The sequence below is a fragment of the Patiria miniata genome, unplaced genomic scaffold (assembly GCF_015706575.1).
Source record: "Patiria miniata isolate m_02_andy unplaced genomic scaffold, ASM1570657v1 HiC_scaffold_7, whole genome shotgun sequence".
Taxonomy (NCBI): Eukaryota; Metazoa; Echinodermata; class Asteroidea; order Valvatida; family Asterinidae; genus Patiria; species Patiria miniata.
The window spans coordinates 41,743,567-41,762,006 of NW_024037074.1; the positions used below are offsets into that span (position 1 = coordinate 41,743,567).

Genomic DNA, 18,440 nt, shown 5'->3' on the forward strand with positions numbered 1-18,440 from the left:
AACAGGTGCAAGGGAACCAGTAGGGTCAGGGAACCAGATAAGAAGAATAGCACTTAGGGGTCTATGTGGATCGCTGCAATGGCTCATTTTATAGCTTAACCCTAACTCCCTAGCATGATTTACTAGGAACCATACCCATCCTGGCAAATTCCAACACCATATGGGAAACTGCACACACATATTTCTGACTTTCTGGAGTTGTGCCAACCCAATGTAAAAGACTGTCAGTTTATGTGTACTGTACCCATCCTGACAGATTCCAACAAAACATGCTGTTGGGGTTTGATGGGTTGAGTTCTGTTAAGGTTAAAGTGCACCATACACTGTATAGATGTGCACAATGCATCAAAGAATATGTAATACAATTATGTGAATAATGTTCTGAAGCGAGACTTTTGGGAGCAGCTCGGCTAGGCAAGCCTGGTCTTGTTTCCCTTACTTCTTCCAGGGGCAGACACACAGGCCGCAGCATTTCTCCAGACCCGTGAGATTCTTCTCCGCTTCGCGCATGTCCGAGTTGATCTGGTCCATACCCTCTTCGATGCGATCAAGTTGCTCTGTGATCAAGAAGCAGAAGGAAAAGAAATTATCCCAAGAATCGAAGGTGAGAAATCTGCCGTGCATACGGCAAGCAATGTCAGCACAAGTTTCAAATAAACTGAAGCAGCAGATGGCAAGAGTATTTACCAACCAACCCCTCCCTAAGATTTAAACCAAAAAAACAACCAAACCTGAAGTGCAGCATCTATGAAATTGCAATACATTTACTTCAAACCATCTTTTCAAAATAAAAAGACAAAAGATCAATGCTTGACCTTAAGATTTTCCTTTTTAACAATCCCTTAACAAAACTAATCAAATGAATAATTAATCTATGATCTTTTTTCACTGCTCACAAGCTACAATTTCTCACAGCTCACAACACTGGGTTAAAATACAAAAATAAAATACAATGGGTACATAACTAATAACTTGCAAGACACTACTGAGGTAGGGGAATTGGCACACAACAAATTTTAACTGAAAAATACTTAGCACTAATTTTTGTGATAAAGGTGAATATACATGTAAATACATGTAAATTGTATGAATGACTAAGATTAACATAGCTCCATGTACAATTTGTTTTTACACTGACTAAATCTTTGAATGTAGCACTTCTCTGCCCATTTCTTTTTCAGGGGAAATAATTGATGGCTTAAATTGTACTGCTGTCGATGCCAAATACCTGTGATCAGTTTCATACACTATCCACTTTTTCTTTAGAAGCAAACTCGGCACTTGTGGTTAGCATATCACCTGCTAGAAAGCAATTTTGGCTTTAATACTTAAATCCAATTCGTGCTTATTTACAGGGTTGGCACAGAAATTCCTTGCCAGTACTGTAAGCTCATAATGGTCAACATACATTGTAAGCCAGAGTTCTGTGGTTAGCAGATCAATAAATTGGGCCCTTATCACTCTACCAATCTTTGTTGTTTGCTTGTCAAATTGTGATTGTATAGGTGATTCGAATTCACTGTGAAAATCAGGAATTAACCCTAACCCTCCTCAAACCAGGCAGTTTTGGAGGACTTTGGAGGATTGAGGCTGTATGCCGTTTTAGTGCCAGTTGATTTTGCAGGATGCATTTTGTCATGGTCTTGCTTTGTTTATGCTTAGCCATGCATAAATTATGCCTAGATTATTTTAGATATCATCCTTACTGCCTCTGTATATTATCCACACTGCTCCAAGGTCTGTAAAAGTGAGTCGGAGGATTTTAAAGGATTGATGCAGTGGTCCCCCCTCCTCTGAACAATTTCGAGAAATAAGGGATGATTTTGGAGGATTGAGGCTGTATCCAATTTTGACATGGTTGCAATGGGAGGATTTTGCAGGATTGAGGATGGTTCCTAGCCAATAGGGCCTAGGGTTAATTCCAACAACTGTACTGATAAGTACCAGGTACATGTACATATACAGCACTAGGAGATGTGTGGTCTAGTGGTTAGGGTTTGTGACTTATGATCAGATCAGAGGGTCAGGGGTTCGAATCCAGCTGCTGGTCATATGTTGTGTCCTTGAGCAAGCCACTTCATCCCCACTTGCCTCTCTCCACCCAGGAGTATAAATGGGTTCCGGCATTAGCTGGGAAGCAATCTGCGATGGACTAGCATCCCATCCAGGGGGAATAGAAATATTCTCAGTCATTTCATGCTACTGAAACTGGAGATAAACGCTGGCCTGATGGGCCATATTGGCTCGTGACAGACTTTACTTACCCAGCAATAATGTAAATTTGCCATGAAAGGTAAATTTGTTGAAAACTTGAAACTTGTATCTCATTGATGCAAATATGCAAACACTAGTCATTATAAAATACACTTTTACTTTTGCTATCTTAAATGAAGACCATACAAATCTTTCTCAACATAAATGATGAATGAGATGTGTGGAACATAAATCTGACAAAAAAATACTCTAGCTAATACTGTCACATTACTTCACTCAAATAAAATCACAACTGAACATACATGTACATCTAAATGTACATGATACAAATACAGTAACTAAAACACTGGCTGTTTACATGTCTGTTTTTTTTTAATTAGGCCAAATTAATGACTATGGTTGTGAAGGAATGGTAACAAAAGGTTGGTTTTTAAATCAATCTTTCAAACATTATGTGAACCGAGTATTTTAAAAAACATGCTCTATTTATAACATAGAAGATTAAAATTTTGCTACTGAGCAAGAGAAAGAGAATTTAAGGTAGAATGGACCATTTGTCATTTGTGCATTTTTTTCATTGTGAAAGCAACAATTCAGCTGATTGTAACTACGTGATGTCACACACTGAACCAACAAATAATAGCAACCGCGTGCGTGTGTACGTCGTGTTAACGCTTTCACCCATTCAGAGATCTGCCCAATTACAAACAAATTTCGAACAGAAATTTCAAAAAATGTGTCGCTTGACACATCTTTGGAAATGACTTTCTTTTATTGTTTTCTTCAAAATGACAGCATGCCAGAAGGAATAATTTCACAAGGAGTTTGGCGTCATCACTATCTTTAAACCATGTAAGCGTTTTAACAATAATTTGGTCGGTTAATTTTTTGGATAGCTGCAAATGGTCCACTCTACCTTTAATATCGAGATATTTCCTTCAGTATCCATAAGACATAAAGAGAAAAGTTTTCAGTGCGAGACATGTAAACAGCATTAATGTATTGAGTGACAAATGTTGTGGCCATAGTGGGCTGGGTCAATTTCATAGCACCACTTAATATTTGGATCTCTCCACACTAATGGTTAAAAAAGATAAGTACATGTGTATGGGAGGGGAACTGGTTTATTCGTGTAGGGTGCAAAGTACGCATGACTCAATTTATTCTGAGCGTGCATAAATGCAAAACATCTATGCGTGAGCGTCAGGCAGTGGAGAGTGCGTTCAAATGTCCCTCCCAATGGTCTCCCCCCATTCTCCCTTTGCAACCACTGAGGGGTACCTGTGCACAGAGTCATTAGCGTGCTTTTTCAACATTTTATAGTGGAATCCGGTGAACAGAATTAGAAGCTTTTTCTGTGGTAGTGTTACGCTCGTGCATGTTGCACGCATTCTTAAAGACGAGGCGCACGCGCATTTTGGTATTCCTATTGGTCGAAGGAGCCCGGAGTGCGTGTGCACTACCTGAGTGCGACTTGCGCAAGCCTTGCAACCACCGCAGAAAATGGCTGCCACCGGATTGGTCTATATGCTTGCTGGTTATGGTCACATTTTTCTTGACAATTTTTCACTAAGCGGTAATATGAAATTGAGCCCTTTCTCGCTAACATTCACTGTGGATGACAACAACAGCATTGTACAACTACTTTTTGGGTTAATCAAGCAAGTTAGGGAGCATGAAGACACCACACAGAGAATGTTCAAAAGGAAACAAAGTGTAAGAGTCGAGATGTCACCTCCTTGTTCATCCAACATAACAAGAGTCTTGATCCCCGCTTCCTTACTCTACATGAGGGGATGGGTGATGAAAATGTGGGTGGAAGAGAGAGAAGGATGGGGGGGGAGGGGGAACATAACAGGTGCGACGAAACATAAAAATGACAGAAGAGTACACAAAACATAAACAGCAACCACAGACAGAAGTTAAACATTTTTGAGAATCAGGTAGATTGGAAATAAGCAATGATAATAAGGAAGAGTAAATAGTCAAAATAATACAGAGGGGAAACCAATAATATAAAGAAATTGCAAGGACATGCACCGAACAAGAGAAATAGCAGAAATGTAGAAAAATAGGGGAAGTTATTAATGCCAAATTATAATGCATGATGGAACAGCAGAACATGAGGAAACAGACAAACAGACAAAATGTAGCAGTTCATTACAATCATAACGGAAACAAGAGTGGAAAGAATTTGAGGTAAAAAAATAGCACACAAAAATAGAAGGGATGGATGGAATTGCGGATGAAAGACCGACAGACATCAGGGGAGACAAGATACCGGTAGTTTGGACCGAGACACCAAAGGAAAAGGGAAAAATTGCAACCGAGATAAGGGAAAAGAGAGCAATAAAAGTGTCAATGTGATGAATCAAGCTCAATGCAGTTGTTACTTTGTTGAGTTGTGAAATGTCAAAAAGGTAAAAACTGACGAAATGCATTGTTTTCACTGCAATTATTATTATTATTATTATAATTTTTCTGTAAAAAGATCCGACACCAATTTGACACCTCACAACTGACCCATTTTGCATACTGGTTAAGATGCTTCACTCATCAGCAAAAGGATTTTTTTCACTCACTTTTCAGATTTTTTCCCCTCCATTTTTTGATGAATGAGTTGCAACAAAGTCCTCATTTTTTTCTTCCAACTTTGTATAGACCTTATGCGTAGCGGCCATCTTAGAGTGCATCTTTTGTTATTTTAATTCAGTACAATGAATGCACATCAGGTTCACTCGTGCGTATCCACGCAAAAACAAAGACATTGCCCTCTAAGATGGCTGCCACACATAAGGTCTATACTCACACGATGAGCAAAGCCTTAACCAGCTGCAACATTTCATCAAAATGTTGAGGGCGCCACCACCGAAACAGCGCCCTCTAGTGATACATACCTCCCTGTTCGTCCAGCATAACAAGTGTCTTGATACCAACGTCCTGACTCTATATGTATCCATACACAAGCACATAGACATTACAATATGTAACAAAGCATCACATTGTCAACAAAAAGAATAGAACTGAAAAATAAACATTAATCACATCAAACATTAAAATGATGAAATATAAAGGTACAGTTTGAAATAATGCAAGGCAAAAAAACAAACAAACACACAAACACAAAACAAAACAACATTACAATCCCAAAACGCACCCCCCCCCCCAAAAAAAGGCAGACACTTTGAAAATCATATTCTATACTACATGTAGGTTATGGTTATTGTTATATGGCCGAAGTTTTGCCAAGAGGGGGAAGCACACCATGGGAGATATGTTGAAATGCAGACTCTGACTTTTTTGTTTTTAAATTTTTTTTAGGGGGGGGGGGGTTTAAAACAATGACTTTGTCTCAATTTTCGTCTTCATACCTAACCCCAGAGTCAGATTGAAGCCTTAAAAAAAAATCAAAGCATACATTTTTTTTTAAAAGGTATTGACGTTCCCAAAGCAAATCTATAGAGCGGCTGTCCCCTAAACCAGGTGTCCTCCAATTTCTTGAACCTCAAGCTGGAGACATGTAGCCGAGGCTTCAATGCCCCCCCCCCCCACAAAGTCATGCATGTCCATGGCGGTATCAGATCTGACTTAATATCGACTCCAGCAGATCTAATGAAATCTGTGGCCTTAATATGGAATAATACAAGAACGATTGGCAGCGAAAGCCGAGCAGCATGCGGACCTGTGCCTGGCCGTACTCCCTCTGCTGTCAGAATTGATTCGACGTGTATGCGACAGCCCCAATTCCGTGATTCTCTCCGCATTTCCACAATTGTGGCTTTTCCCCAGGGGCCAGTCCGACAAGTCAGTTTCATTTCCTTTAAGATTGTGCATTCTGAGAGTAATCAACCAAGCAACCTCACGACACTGAAATACATGCAAAATAAGACACATGCCCCCCCCCCCCCCCCCCAATTCTCCAAAACGTAAATCAATCTTTGGGGAGATCAGCTCATATATTGATGAAACATCTGCTCACTACACATTGCAGTGTCTGGCCGAGATCCAGGTACCTTGTATTTACATTTTGTCTGAGCGGGAAAAAAAAACTGACACTTGGCAAACATGGCTGTAATTCCCAGAACATATCCACATGACATGCCCAGGGTAGTCAAACACACTCCTGTTCTGTGAAGTCTGATCTAATGAAGTAGAACATTAATCAAGCAAATAGGTCAGGCGGGAAAACGCATTGCGAAGGGAGTACATGTACACGCATAGACGGTATGTCGAGTCATTTTTTTTTTTTAATTATTCGAAGGAACAGCAATGAGAAGGAAATTGTACTTAAAAGGGAAGATACAACATTTGCAAACATCAAAAAACAAAATGATCAAATTACCACGAAATTCTTTAACGGACTGTTAGGGAATAACACTCTAAAGCATCCCGTACAATAATGGCTCCTGGTGTGCTGACATTTTCAAGTAAAGTGGTATTTTTGTATCAATTTCCAACGCTGGTCGGCCGACCAGCGTTGGAGAAAACTGTTTTTTCTTTTTTTTTTAAAGTGCTCCTACTTTTTCATATTTTAGTTATTCCGCATTTTCTTTGCAATTGATTACACACCTGTGAAGGGGTACAAGCCTGCCAGACTGATTCTCTGACCTAATAATTCCTTAACATCTGTAAATTGCTTCGTTTCATCTTAAGTGGGGTATTGGAAGCAAGGGCTCTGTACCATGTACACAAAAATACACGACTGAAGTATTTTTTTGTAACATGCGGTGTGCATTTGACGGTGTGCAGTTGACGACCGGTAAACCTTTAATGTGAGGTATATGTTCCCCGAGCTGGCTTTTGCGAGATTTGCATGCGAGTGTTGCGTTTGACCAGTGCGTGCAAACACTGCTAGAAGGGAGGATCTTCTTGTTTTCTCTGTCACTGAACAGAGAATATATGCTGCACACATAGCTCCCAGCCCCCCCCCCCCCCCTTTTGCCCTTCCAATATGACAGGCTGGCTGGCAGCCTATCAGTCTCACAGGAGTGTTTTGATTGGGCTGTTTGCCCAACAAATCGGACACCACTGATTTGTTGACTTTCACCAGCCACTTCAGCAGGGAATTGATGTTCTTCAGACAGCCCCTGCCATTACTGCGGCCAGCCATTTGAATAAACACAAAATATCATCCTCTATGAAGAAATTCGAATGAATCGATCTGCGTGTACGTGAGAATGACTATACAAAATGTACGTTTTCAAATTCTCTCCAGTTGAGGTGTGTTTGAAAAGAAGAATTTTAGCTATATTTTAAATGTATTCAAGCTTGAGGTCCTCGGGCACTAAAATCGCTGCGAAGTTATTCAAATGGAATGGAAAATTTTAAATTCTTTATACCCCCTATGCAGTCTGTCTGGAGGAGGAATTTCTTTTGAACATGGGAAGAAAGACGACGAAGAAGAAAACAAACCTTTCCAATATATTGAAGTGATGCACAGCAGATGGGGGATGTGTTTTAGTGTGGATTGTGGAAATGCGAAATAAAAGTTATGACATTGTCCACCATCAGTTTCAACTGCAGAGTGAAATTGACTTGTTTACTTCTGAATATTTCAATTGTCAGAAAAAAAAATGCCTCCGGGCAGCCATTTTTAAAGAACTATATTGAACCCGTCATTGCTCGCAAAATTGTGTTTGACAAGCAACTGCCGACCTCATTTTGCACAGCATCAACCCGAGGCCAGTTGGAGTAGATGAATCCAAAGCAATTTGGATTTTGCGCAAATAGTTGATGAAATTGTTCAAGCTCCACTGATTTTAAAAGGTACATGAGTCACGGCGACAAAATTGTTTTCCCATCCAAAGTCTGAGAGCAGAGTGCAAGGTTTATGTGCGCATGCAACGTACACGAACGATTCCCACTGCGAAACAAGTGCACTGTTCCCATTGCATATGAACCGTAGCCCTTCCCGCATCTTGTTAGCGGCCTGGTTTAGGACCCCCCCCCTTTACTCAAATGGCATTTTAAGTAGTATTTTTTCGCCGTGGAATTCGCCGGTGACGCGAGGGGATGTAGGTGATTATCTTATTGATTAGCGAGAAAGCGAGAGATCCAAGCTGTTGAGTTTGTTTCACCGAGGGGCGAGCTATTTTGGGAGGTGTGCGGATCAAGACGCAAGAATCTCCTTTTCAAAGAATTCCAGTTAACTTGAGACATTCGTATTTCATGACGGGATTTCCGTTACGGCTCATATGTCCTTACAAGGGATTTGCAGACCCCGCGGATGGACAACACAATGTGGAATGACCCATCTCAAAGTGGATTGGTCTTGAACCGAATCCAAATTTCGATTTTCTTTTCTTTTTTTCTTTTTTTATTTATTTAACTTTTCCCTCTGGAACAGCGGTTAATTGTCCGACCCGGCCTTGGTTTCTGATTAAAAACCTCAGTGAGTCCATATAATTAAATTAAATTGAACCTCCGGAACTACGGATTTAGCTCAATGGTTGTATCTGCAGAGCAGTGTCCTAAAAGGTATCATTTGAACATTACACACGTTATTTTGCGACAGTGCGTACCTGGATTTTAATTGATCCTCGTAATTTAATAAAAATCTTAAAACCACTGCTTAACTTTGCACATACAGTATGACTATTTAATTTATGATTTCTCATAAAAAAATGCTTTTAAAATAAATGTACAATCAACTGTATGTACCAGATGAAACACAGTACAAATGTAGTATTCGAACAAAAATAATAATATTAGTTTGTATAAATCACTGTTGACATATCGCTTTGACTCCCTTTTAACTTGCATACAAGATGTTTGCCCCAGGCAAGTAGCTCATCAGAACATCAAGAAGACGGACGTAATTATTTCGCCAATATTATTCGACGAGGACGGTCAGAAAACCATTTCTTGGCTTGGGGCCAATTTCGTTCAGCTGCCAAGTGTAAAAATTTCCTGAGAAGTTCAACTTAGCGGAAATAAAAAAAAAAACGTGTCATACCGGTACAAGCCAAAATGCTAAGTCATGCACACCGTGTGTTTACCGCATACACGCTTTTCATTCCCAAATTAATTTTTAAGTCAATTTGGTAAGCGATACTTTTCTGCTTAGTGGGTTTGCAAAAATGGGAGTTGATTAGGGTTTTGTGGATGATGAAGGCCCCCTGGGATCGCTCAGTGATTCTCCTCTTATTAAGTCAGGTTGGTTTTGGTTGGCTTGACCAATTCCGAAGCACGGTTGGCTGGCCACATATATGCCCACAGACTACAGCCAGGCTGGAGACGTTACTAATTATGCCTGGGGTTCAAGATTAGTATGGTTATTACCAGTGCACGGTACATATGCAACTCTTGTGGTTCCTTCACTTGACCGAAATCTAATGATTACATGTGTTAATCTTCTGTCAAAATCATCAACTCAAATTTTTGACTTTTTTTTTTTTTAAGGTGGGGAGCCTTTGTGCTAAGTACTGTTTTTATTTCACAGGGGTGAGCAACACTTATTTAAAAACAGTCTTCTTCACTCCACTTCTGGTTAAATTTCTGGGGGGAAAAAGACACTCATTTAGGGAGGGGGCATCCCCCCCCCCCCCCCCGGTCCGTTCATGAACATACATTTATGCGCACTGTAGAATACCAATGATTATCAACAGGAGTGCTCCACGATTGAACGGTCTATCGAACACTTTTTTCGACACTTTGTTTGAAAACCCTATTTTTCAGCCTACAATAGATAATGACACTTGGATTTAATACCGTGCATGAAGCCCTACATTTCTGCCGAATGTTTTTGTCTTGAACTTGTGGATAAATAACTGCTGACCCCCTTCATATAGACCTTTGGCTCTGCAAGATTAAATTTCTTCTACAATCCTTTATCGATTCCAATATTGACCTGCAAGTGAACTGAACGATATCAGGTCAAAAGTTGACTTCTAAAAGTGCAAAAATAAAAGCAACAGTCAATAAGAGTGCTTGTGTCATAAAAAACCCCTCTAACCTCCATGTTTATTTGCTTTTGCTGTAATTTTCAGAAATGGATAGATTTTGGGGTTGGCATTTTATACCAAATATTGTTTCACTGATCTGTTCAAAGCTTTGTGTTCATAAATGTTGGAAAAGTCTGGTTCCCTGACCCTACTTCAAACAAAACGGAGCAATTAATAGACATAGGAGAATTGTCAGGCAAGGGAACCAGACTAGCTAGCATGCACTCGTTCACGGATGTTTATCGATTACAAACAACATGTGGACTAACTAAATTTGGTAAGGTAGGGGCAGTATTTGTAAAAAGTCAGTCTTTTTCCAACGATTGTCGATCGACCATCGTTGGAAATTGATACAAAAATTCCACTTTTCTTGAAAATGACAAAACATCAGGTGCCATTATTTCACAGGATGCTTGAGACTATTATTCACTTACAGTCAAGTAAGGTATTTCATAATAATTTGGTAGTTTTGCTTTTTGGTGTTTGCAAATGTTGTACAATGCCTTTAAACATATGCAGCAGGTCTTTGCCTGTTTGCCTCCTTCTCATCCTACATGTATTTCCCTCTTGGATTTGGATACATCTTTTATTCTGTGTGCATTTTGCATACTTTTTAATCACATCAGGCATTTTCAGGGTCCCCCCAGATGCATGCACGGCCCTTTGATGAATTCCTAATGTGTGCCCCAAATTCAGAGAGAAATTTGGAGAGCTTTTCCTGCCAAAACAAACACAGATGGGGCTCTGCTGGGGATAATTAACAAATACTGTAGGCATCCTTGGAGCTTGCAACTGAATAAAAGAGAGAGAGGGGGGAGAGGGGGGGGGGCAGGCTTGTGATGTTGCCGGGGTTGCACTTTGAACAAAGCAAGTTTGCATTGCCAATTGCCGTGGAAATTCAGAACAAGAACAGGATAAGTTGAACATGCTCTTTGGGGAGAACAGTTCCCCGGAGAAACACATGTGATGCAAAAAAAGGAGAATTTTCAGAATTTTTTACCAAAGATTGTTACATACTGTGAATTCAGCAAACACAGACTTTTCTAAAGTCAGAAAACATTGACAATGTGACTAACTTGTTTTTACAAGATGGAATTTTGCGTTGGGGTGATATAAATCAAATTATAGGTTTTGTCCTTCTTGTTTTTCTACCGATGTTGATCTTGAAGGTTTTTCTCCATTAAAGCCTAAACCCCATCTCCCTTTAAACTGACGATTTTTTGTGCTGTTACTATAGTAACAGGAAAATGAAGGACGGTTGAAGTGGTTCTTTTGAAAGACTGCATCATGCAGGGACCCATTAATAGAAAGATCAAACAGAGGGCAGGAAAAAGAGAAGGGCGAAAGAGCCGCCATTATTGAGGTCGCGGTGATGTCTTCTGTGCTTGATTAATGGTTTGGGAGACCCTACCGTACATGTAGGGAGGTGTCTGCAAGACCAAAAACCAATTTGTCACTTGTCAATACTGAAACTAGCCGCACACTTCTGAGATCTTCAATTGTTACTTTTTTCCCTTTTCTTTTCATGAATAGGAAATAAACTGTGCCTCGATCTAACAATACAATTTCTAACAGTAAGATTCTAACAATAAAATGTTACCAACTTGGAAGGATTTTAATGGTAAAAATCCCCTTTTCAACTCTTGCCAAATGGGGAGCAAATTATGTCCGCTCACAATTGTGCTCACTGCAGACGACAAGCCGACTGATTGTATCGAACACCATAACGCCTTGTTTTAATTTTGTTCAATTAAGGCAATTGCGTCAATAGTTAGAGTTACATGTAAGTGTGATATTGCACAGGACATATGGGGGTTGTTTGAATGTGCACTTTTGAGACCTCAGCCATTTTGATAATTTAACCGTGAAGAAATATCCCGTTTAAGAAATTCACTGTCTGGCGACTCCCTCCTCTCATTGAAAATTGAAAGCTGAACAAATGAAAAATGAGCGATGGATGTTGAATTAAGAGTATTAAAATGTAAAAAAAAAAATAAATATCGTCCTTCGTTGCATTTCTGATTTTCTGATTGCTGAACTTAACAAGATGACAAAAGAACACCTGTATTTTATTTCAATCCATTATAGCTGTCTTGACATTTACAGCATTTGATCATTCTTATTATTTTTTATGCCAAGAGATCTCAAAGGGCACCCTGTTTACACCCATAGTAAAAGTAAGTTAATTTCAATAAATTTTGTATGTTACACTTTTTTTTAAATGTCTGGCAAAAGCTGACTTCTAAAAGTCAAAACACTTTCCAATTTTCTGTTTGGCATGGATTTTCTGGAGCACAGACCTGAAACCTTGTAATGAATCCCGCCACAAACAAGCCAGTGCGTGGGCAGTAAATAAGACAATAGACTAAGGGGGGTGGACAAAGTGAGTAGGCGTTAATAAAGATGTTTCTGACTTCATCTGTCCCGAAGGACCTATGAGGTCCTCAATTATTGATAAAGTGGGGGTGGGGTAATCTAGTCGGTTCATTTTTTAAGAACAACATTTGCGACTATATTATCATAGTCAATCCTCTTGTGTTCTTTGGTAACATTCATGATCTGTTTCCAGACATTTGCTCAAATAAAAACCTTGCAAAAATTGGGGGGGGTCTCTCTCAAAAGAACGTATGATCAGTCACTTTTTATGTTTTTGTTTGAAGCAACAAAATTGCTCAAAAATCTTCAGAATAGTCAGTAAAAACTAACCTGTTGAAGTTTTTCAGCTTAGCGAATACTACGCATTTTGAGAAAACAGAGAAAATGTATGCACAATTTTGGGGTCTAGTAACTTGACCTGGAACCATCTAGTCTGGAACCATCTCCAATGTTAGTTTTTTTCTTTCAAAAAAACCCATGTCAGGCGGAAAAATTTCACAGGGTATTTGACACCAGTCCTTTCTTCACTTTGAGCAAGGTTTCTGTCATTAAGTCACGAGGTACTTTTGCAAACGATCTGTGACAATAAAGTTTACTTGATTCTTCACTTCCACTGAAGATCAACCAAACGTTGGACTGTCATCTGTCAATTCCCAAATCCATACTGATCTTTTTTTTTAAGACTGATCTCCAAAAACTGCTTGAAGCAAATACAAAGGCTAAATAAATGGGTTTTTTTAAAAATAATCTTTGCTTCAGTTTCCATGACGAGAGACCCTGTCTCAATTGCACACTTGTATCCAACCTACTGCTCAATGATCTCCTTATTTTGAGTACATTGTCTTGCCTTGCTGAGTGATGTCCACAAACTCGAAAGACCCAACGGTGAGCAGACAGTCCCCCCCCCCCCCTCCATGATATTTAGTCATCAACAGCTTTTCCCAGAACACAGACTTCATCTAGTGATAACTCTGATATTTCTACCACATATCAGTCTTTGAAATTTGACACAGTGTCCAACCATCCAGAGAGGTGTAAGGCTGGGGGTGGCAGGGCAACAAGAGATCAATTTGTATCATACTGGCCAGTCACCAAAATGTCACAACTGCTCCGGGGTGTGTCGGAAGTCTGGAAGGTTCTGCACTTTGGCTAGCGAGAGACCTGAATGAGGGTCTTGAATTGCATAAGGATCACATTGCAGTGCGCCAGAGCGCACTGTGGGGAGTTTGCATTTGAGATTCGAACACCTCTGGGATGTCCCAACGAGTGACAATCATTCAGCAATCAATGACAATGGTTCCACCGAGGGGAAATCATTATTGTCTGAACTCCGACTCAAATGTCAAGAGTCTTTTTTTTTTCCCTATAAAGAAATCCCACAAGAACCTATTTGTGAATAGTACTTCAGGAATACTTCAGGAGTAGAAGTCGGCAGAATAGTTGACTTCTCCGAATAGACTGGTAACGCGACGACAATTAGAAGACAAAACTGAGGTGGCATCAAGCTTGCCAATTGTTGCACATAAAAGCGTGTTTACAACTTTAAACAATGTACAATCACCAGCACTCGCATGCGGTACCATCTTAGTACGGTTTATCAATATGGACGGTGTAGTCTAAGGAATTGCCAAACTTTTTACTTTGGTGATATATTTCAAAGAAATTATTACCTCCACAAAGGAGGTTATGTTTTCATCGGATTTGGTTAGTTTGTTGGTTGGTTTGTCTGTTAACAAGATGACTCAAAAAGTTATGGACAGATTTGCATGAAAATCTTTTTAGGGGTGGTCCTTGGTACAACTACAAATCAATTAGTTTTTGGAAGTGATCCAGCACTTGGTCTGGATCCAGGATTTTTTTTAAAGGATTCTTTACCATTTATGCGATTATTTCTTTTGGGTGTACTGACAATATGGCGGGGAATTGTTTAGCCTTGGCGGAGGTTTGCACTCTCTGAGTGCTTTCTAGTTTATGATTTTTTGGATTAACCTTATAGGCCTAAAGAAGCATGTCAAAACAATTTTTCCTGTCTTTAATTGGTTCTCCTCTGGGGAGATACAGTAAACAAAAACATTAATGATAATAATTTCATTAAAAACAACAAAGTCTGAATGATCAATTCATTGTAAGGCCAAAAAAAAAAATAAGTCGGTCTCTGGTCAGCGCGCGCGTCGATCTTCTATTTTTCCAAAATGTTCCGCGGTAGCTCCAACAGCGCCCTCTATTTCCACACCTCCTCAATTTTTTTACCAAAGAGCACCAAGGAATGGGAAATTGCACCAAGGCAAATGATCGAAAGCACCAAGGCAAATTATAGAGGACACCAATGTACATGAGGACACAAAAAAGCAAAATAGACCCACCTTGTCTGTACAATCCAAGCTTGGAAAAAAAAAAAAAAAAAAAAAAAAAAAAAAAAAAAAAAAAAAAAAAGCCGCGTGGCCGCGTCAATTCCGGAACTTTGATCTGACCAGAGACCGAATATTTTTTTTTTGGGGGTCTAAGATGGATGATATTTTTGTTTGCCCTACAGGTTACATGTACAATCTGAAAAGCCCGCACAGAAATCGGATTATGAGCTCACCATTTCATACGTCACGTTTCGCCTCCAACTAATAAAACTTACTAAAACTTCAAAATTCTAATCCATGGATTTCTGTCCAGACATCTGGGTCCCAATGGTAACATGGAGATTGCAAGCTTTGAGATGAATGTCCCGAGCCTCTTGAAAAATATGACGCATAAACCACATGCAATCTAATCACCAGTTGCTCATGGCAACTTCACAAGAAAAACTAATTTTGACAGAAATTCCAGGATTTTGCTGCCCACACATTGACGTAATGGTCTTTTAGAAAAAAAAGGGGGGGGGAAATGCCATCTTCAAATTGATAATGAAAACTCTTGAGATGAAATATCATTTTCTGGGGTGTAAGACGTGCCACCAGGATCATTTCAGAGCAAGATGAATTTTTTTGATGGTCTGGGCGAGACGTTTTTGACAAAGTCCAGATTTCTCTCGGGACATCTGAGTAAAACCAGCAGGCACGGCAACCAACACTGGCAGCCTACAATATTTCTGATCACTTTTCACTGGGCGATTGTGTTTGCGAAATAAATATATATACTGGGTTTTAAATTGTTTTTCTTGCCTGAGGTTTTCATGCTATGAGACGTCTCAGGTGTCAAAATCAAAGTCGATAATTATGAAGATGATTGCAAGGGTGATAAAACAAATGTTGAGTGCAGCTATCATGCATTTATCTTTCTGGGATATAATATGGCATATATTTTAAGGACACATAGTGATCAAGATGTTACAACACTATATCCATTTCATCAGATGCAAGATATTATCTAATTAAAGAAAAATGAAGCTGATTTATGATATAATCTTATAAAATTATTTGTTTTAAATGCGTCCAAAACATAATCATTAACAAAAATATCAAAAAAAAATCGTATAAATGTGTACTAACAATGCGTCCACATGTAACCTACAATGTATACATGATAGTGTACAAGTTTGGAAAACATTAATGTTTTTAATTTAATATGCACGGGGGTTGGTGAGCTTGATTTGTGACCAAAAATGTTTAGTGATGGTGGCGCCCCAACTTGGTTATTGCATCACAAGCGTCAACTAGACTATTCAAAATGATATTCAGTCTTGCAGTTTCTTACATAGTTTGAGAAAAGATCTTAAAATGATTCAGCTAGGATGAAGCGTTGGGCCATCTAATTTTGCTGATTAGTACATTTCAGGTCAATCCAGTCAGTGAGCTCTTTGCAGCAGTTTTATTCAGTTTTAGGTTTTGGGTAGGGTAACATTTTTTGAAATACCATTTCTCTGAAGCAGACCAAATGTTTATGTTATTAATCAAAACAAAATATTTATGGCATTTCCATAAGTACACGGCGCTACGCAGTTCTGGCTGTGTCATTACTATAGTGTGTATCTGGCTGATCCAGTGTGGTTAAGTATACAACCGGAGGGCAACAGAACCCACCAATCCAACGACTCCATTCTTCACATCTGGAGTGTTTCTCATGTAACGGTATCAGCCATTGGTGCAGCCAAGCGACACTGAATAAAGAATCTGGATTGTCAGGATGGAAACTCGCAGCCTACCTCTGGCTATTATGGCTTGTTTGTGCAGTTGCCTATTTTTGGCTCGTTGCGGTCAAGGTATCGGGCATGACTAGAGAGGCGTAGTATTTGAGTAAAAAACACAACTAATAATGGTTATTTATCATCTTGCACAAAAGGGAGAAAAGATAAAGTCTCGTCATTGTTTTTTTTTTTTTGGGGGGGGGGGATGGAATGGCGCTTTGCTTATATCTTGTTGGAACCCTGTCCTTTTTTCCCCCCATTTCCCGAAAACACCAAAAGATGAAGAAAAAAACCCTGAAATGCTTATAGCATGCACACAAATAGACAAAAACAGACACAGTGACCAACATTCAACCATGACAGACGTAAAGTCAAAAAGATTAGGCCAAGAGACATGTACAAGCGTAGTCTGTATGAGCCACTTTTTTTTACTAATAATTTTAAAACAAATTGGCTGTCCTCAAAAGTGCAGGTCAATATTACAGTCACATTCAAATTGTTTAAATTATTCAAAATTGTAAGTACTTTCTGATCAGGAAATTCAGGATGAAACCCAAAAATCTGAATGGATAGATTTGAATCGTTGGTACTTTGACTTTTCTCATTAGTTTTTGGTGTTGCACACTTTAATATCACCTGCAGGTGAGTGAACAGCAAATGCAAACTTCAATCACAGAAAATTCAACCTACCTCTTCCGACATTTGCAGCATACGCCGCGTACTCTCCAGGGACTGTGGAGACACACAAAAAAATGAAGAAAAAACAAATCAATTAATCAATCCATATAATTTATGTTTCCTGTAAATAAAACTGTTTGACAATGCAATTGAAGAAAAAAAATAACAAAAACAGCAAAACCTTCTCTGGTCATACCTCCGAAAAAACAACAAAGATAATTCAATCATTTAAGACAAAGTATACATTTATTACAATGACTACATTTTTTAGACAGGTAATTTCAAGTGTAAGGCGTCCCTCCCCAAAGTACATATAAGCCCCTGAAACTCTCATTGTCAATTATTAAAGTAAGGTTTTTAGAATACCACTCTGCGCTCTCTTCAAGAGCAAAAGATACTGTTATTAATCATGCACTACAAATCAACCATGTTGTTTACTAAACAAAGTCTACACAAGGTACTTTCCAACAAACTTTCAAACAAACAGCATGTAAATTTGTAAACGATGTATAACCATATTTGTAAACAATACATATTGAAATATTGCGAATTGATGAGGATATTAAAATTGTTGACCTCAACTTCCGTTCAATCGATCACACGGATAACAATTGGGTAAATTCAAACACAGTCTGCACTAGACTAGTCAGTGTTTGGTACCAAGACGTTCACATGTGAACGTGGACTGATGAGACTTACACGCTCTTTTAAAAAAAAACAACCTAAAAAACTGCTAAACATATTTAACCCTAACTCCCGAGTGTCTTTTACTAAGTACTGGACCAAGTCTGCCAAAATCCATCACTGACCCTGCTTCACATAATGCTTTAGGACCAAATCCACTAAAATCCACCACAAGACCACCACTATTATAGTTGAACTTTGATGGACTTGGTACTCATGGCTTGCCTACCAAAATCCCCAAAATGGGGGGATGGATTTTGATGGAGTTGGGGAGGTTAGGGTTGGAAAGTTTTCAATAAATCGTTTGGCTGAGACGTGTAGTCACACAAAATTTGACGGTGTTTTCTCTATTATATTGATCTGCTTACATGTACATGTATAATGGACTAAAATTGTTCCCCATTATTTTTCAGTGTCTTTCAAACATTGCT

General features: G+C 39.1%; 1 protein-coding gene across 6 annotated transcripts in view; it reads right to left on the reverse strand.

The window, feature by feature from the left end:
• The window catches only part of LOC119744397 (synaptosomal-associated protein 25-like), a 37,607-nt gene extending 20,232 nt beyond the window's left edge, over positions 1-17,375 (reverse strand). For 3 of the 6 annotated variants that reach the window (XM_038220310.1, XM_038220312.1, XM_038220314.1), the window contains exons 1-3: positions 17,338-17,375; positions 3,950-3,998; positions 440-557 (exon numbers count right to left, since the gene is read on the reverse strand). In XM_038220310.1, the coding sequence (XP_038076238.1) occupies positions 440-557; positions 3,950-3,998; positions 17,338-17,358 (188 nt within the window). In that variant the 5' untranslated portion in view covers positions 17,359-17,375. Of the gene's footprint in view, positions 1-439; positions 558-3,949; positions 3,999-5,111; positions 5,161-17,337 lie in introns of all 6 variants that reach the window. The other 3 variants (XM_038220309.1, XM_038220311.1, XM_038220313.1) reach the window with 1 other exon arrangement.
• Positions 17,376-18,440: the final 1,065 nt, after the last annotated feature.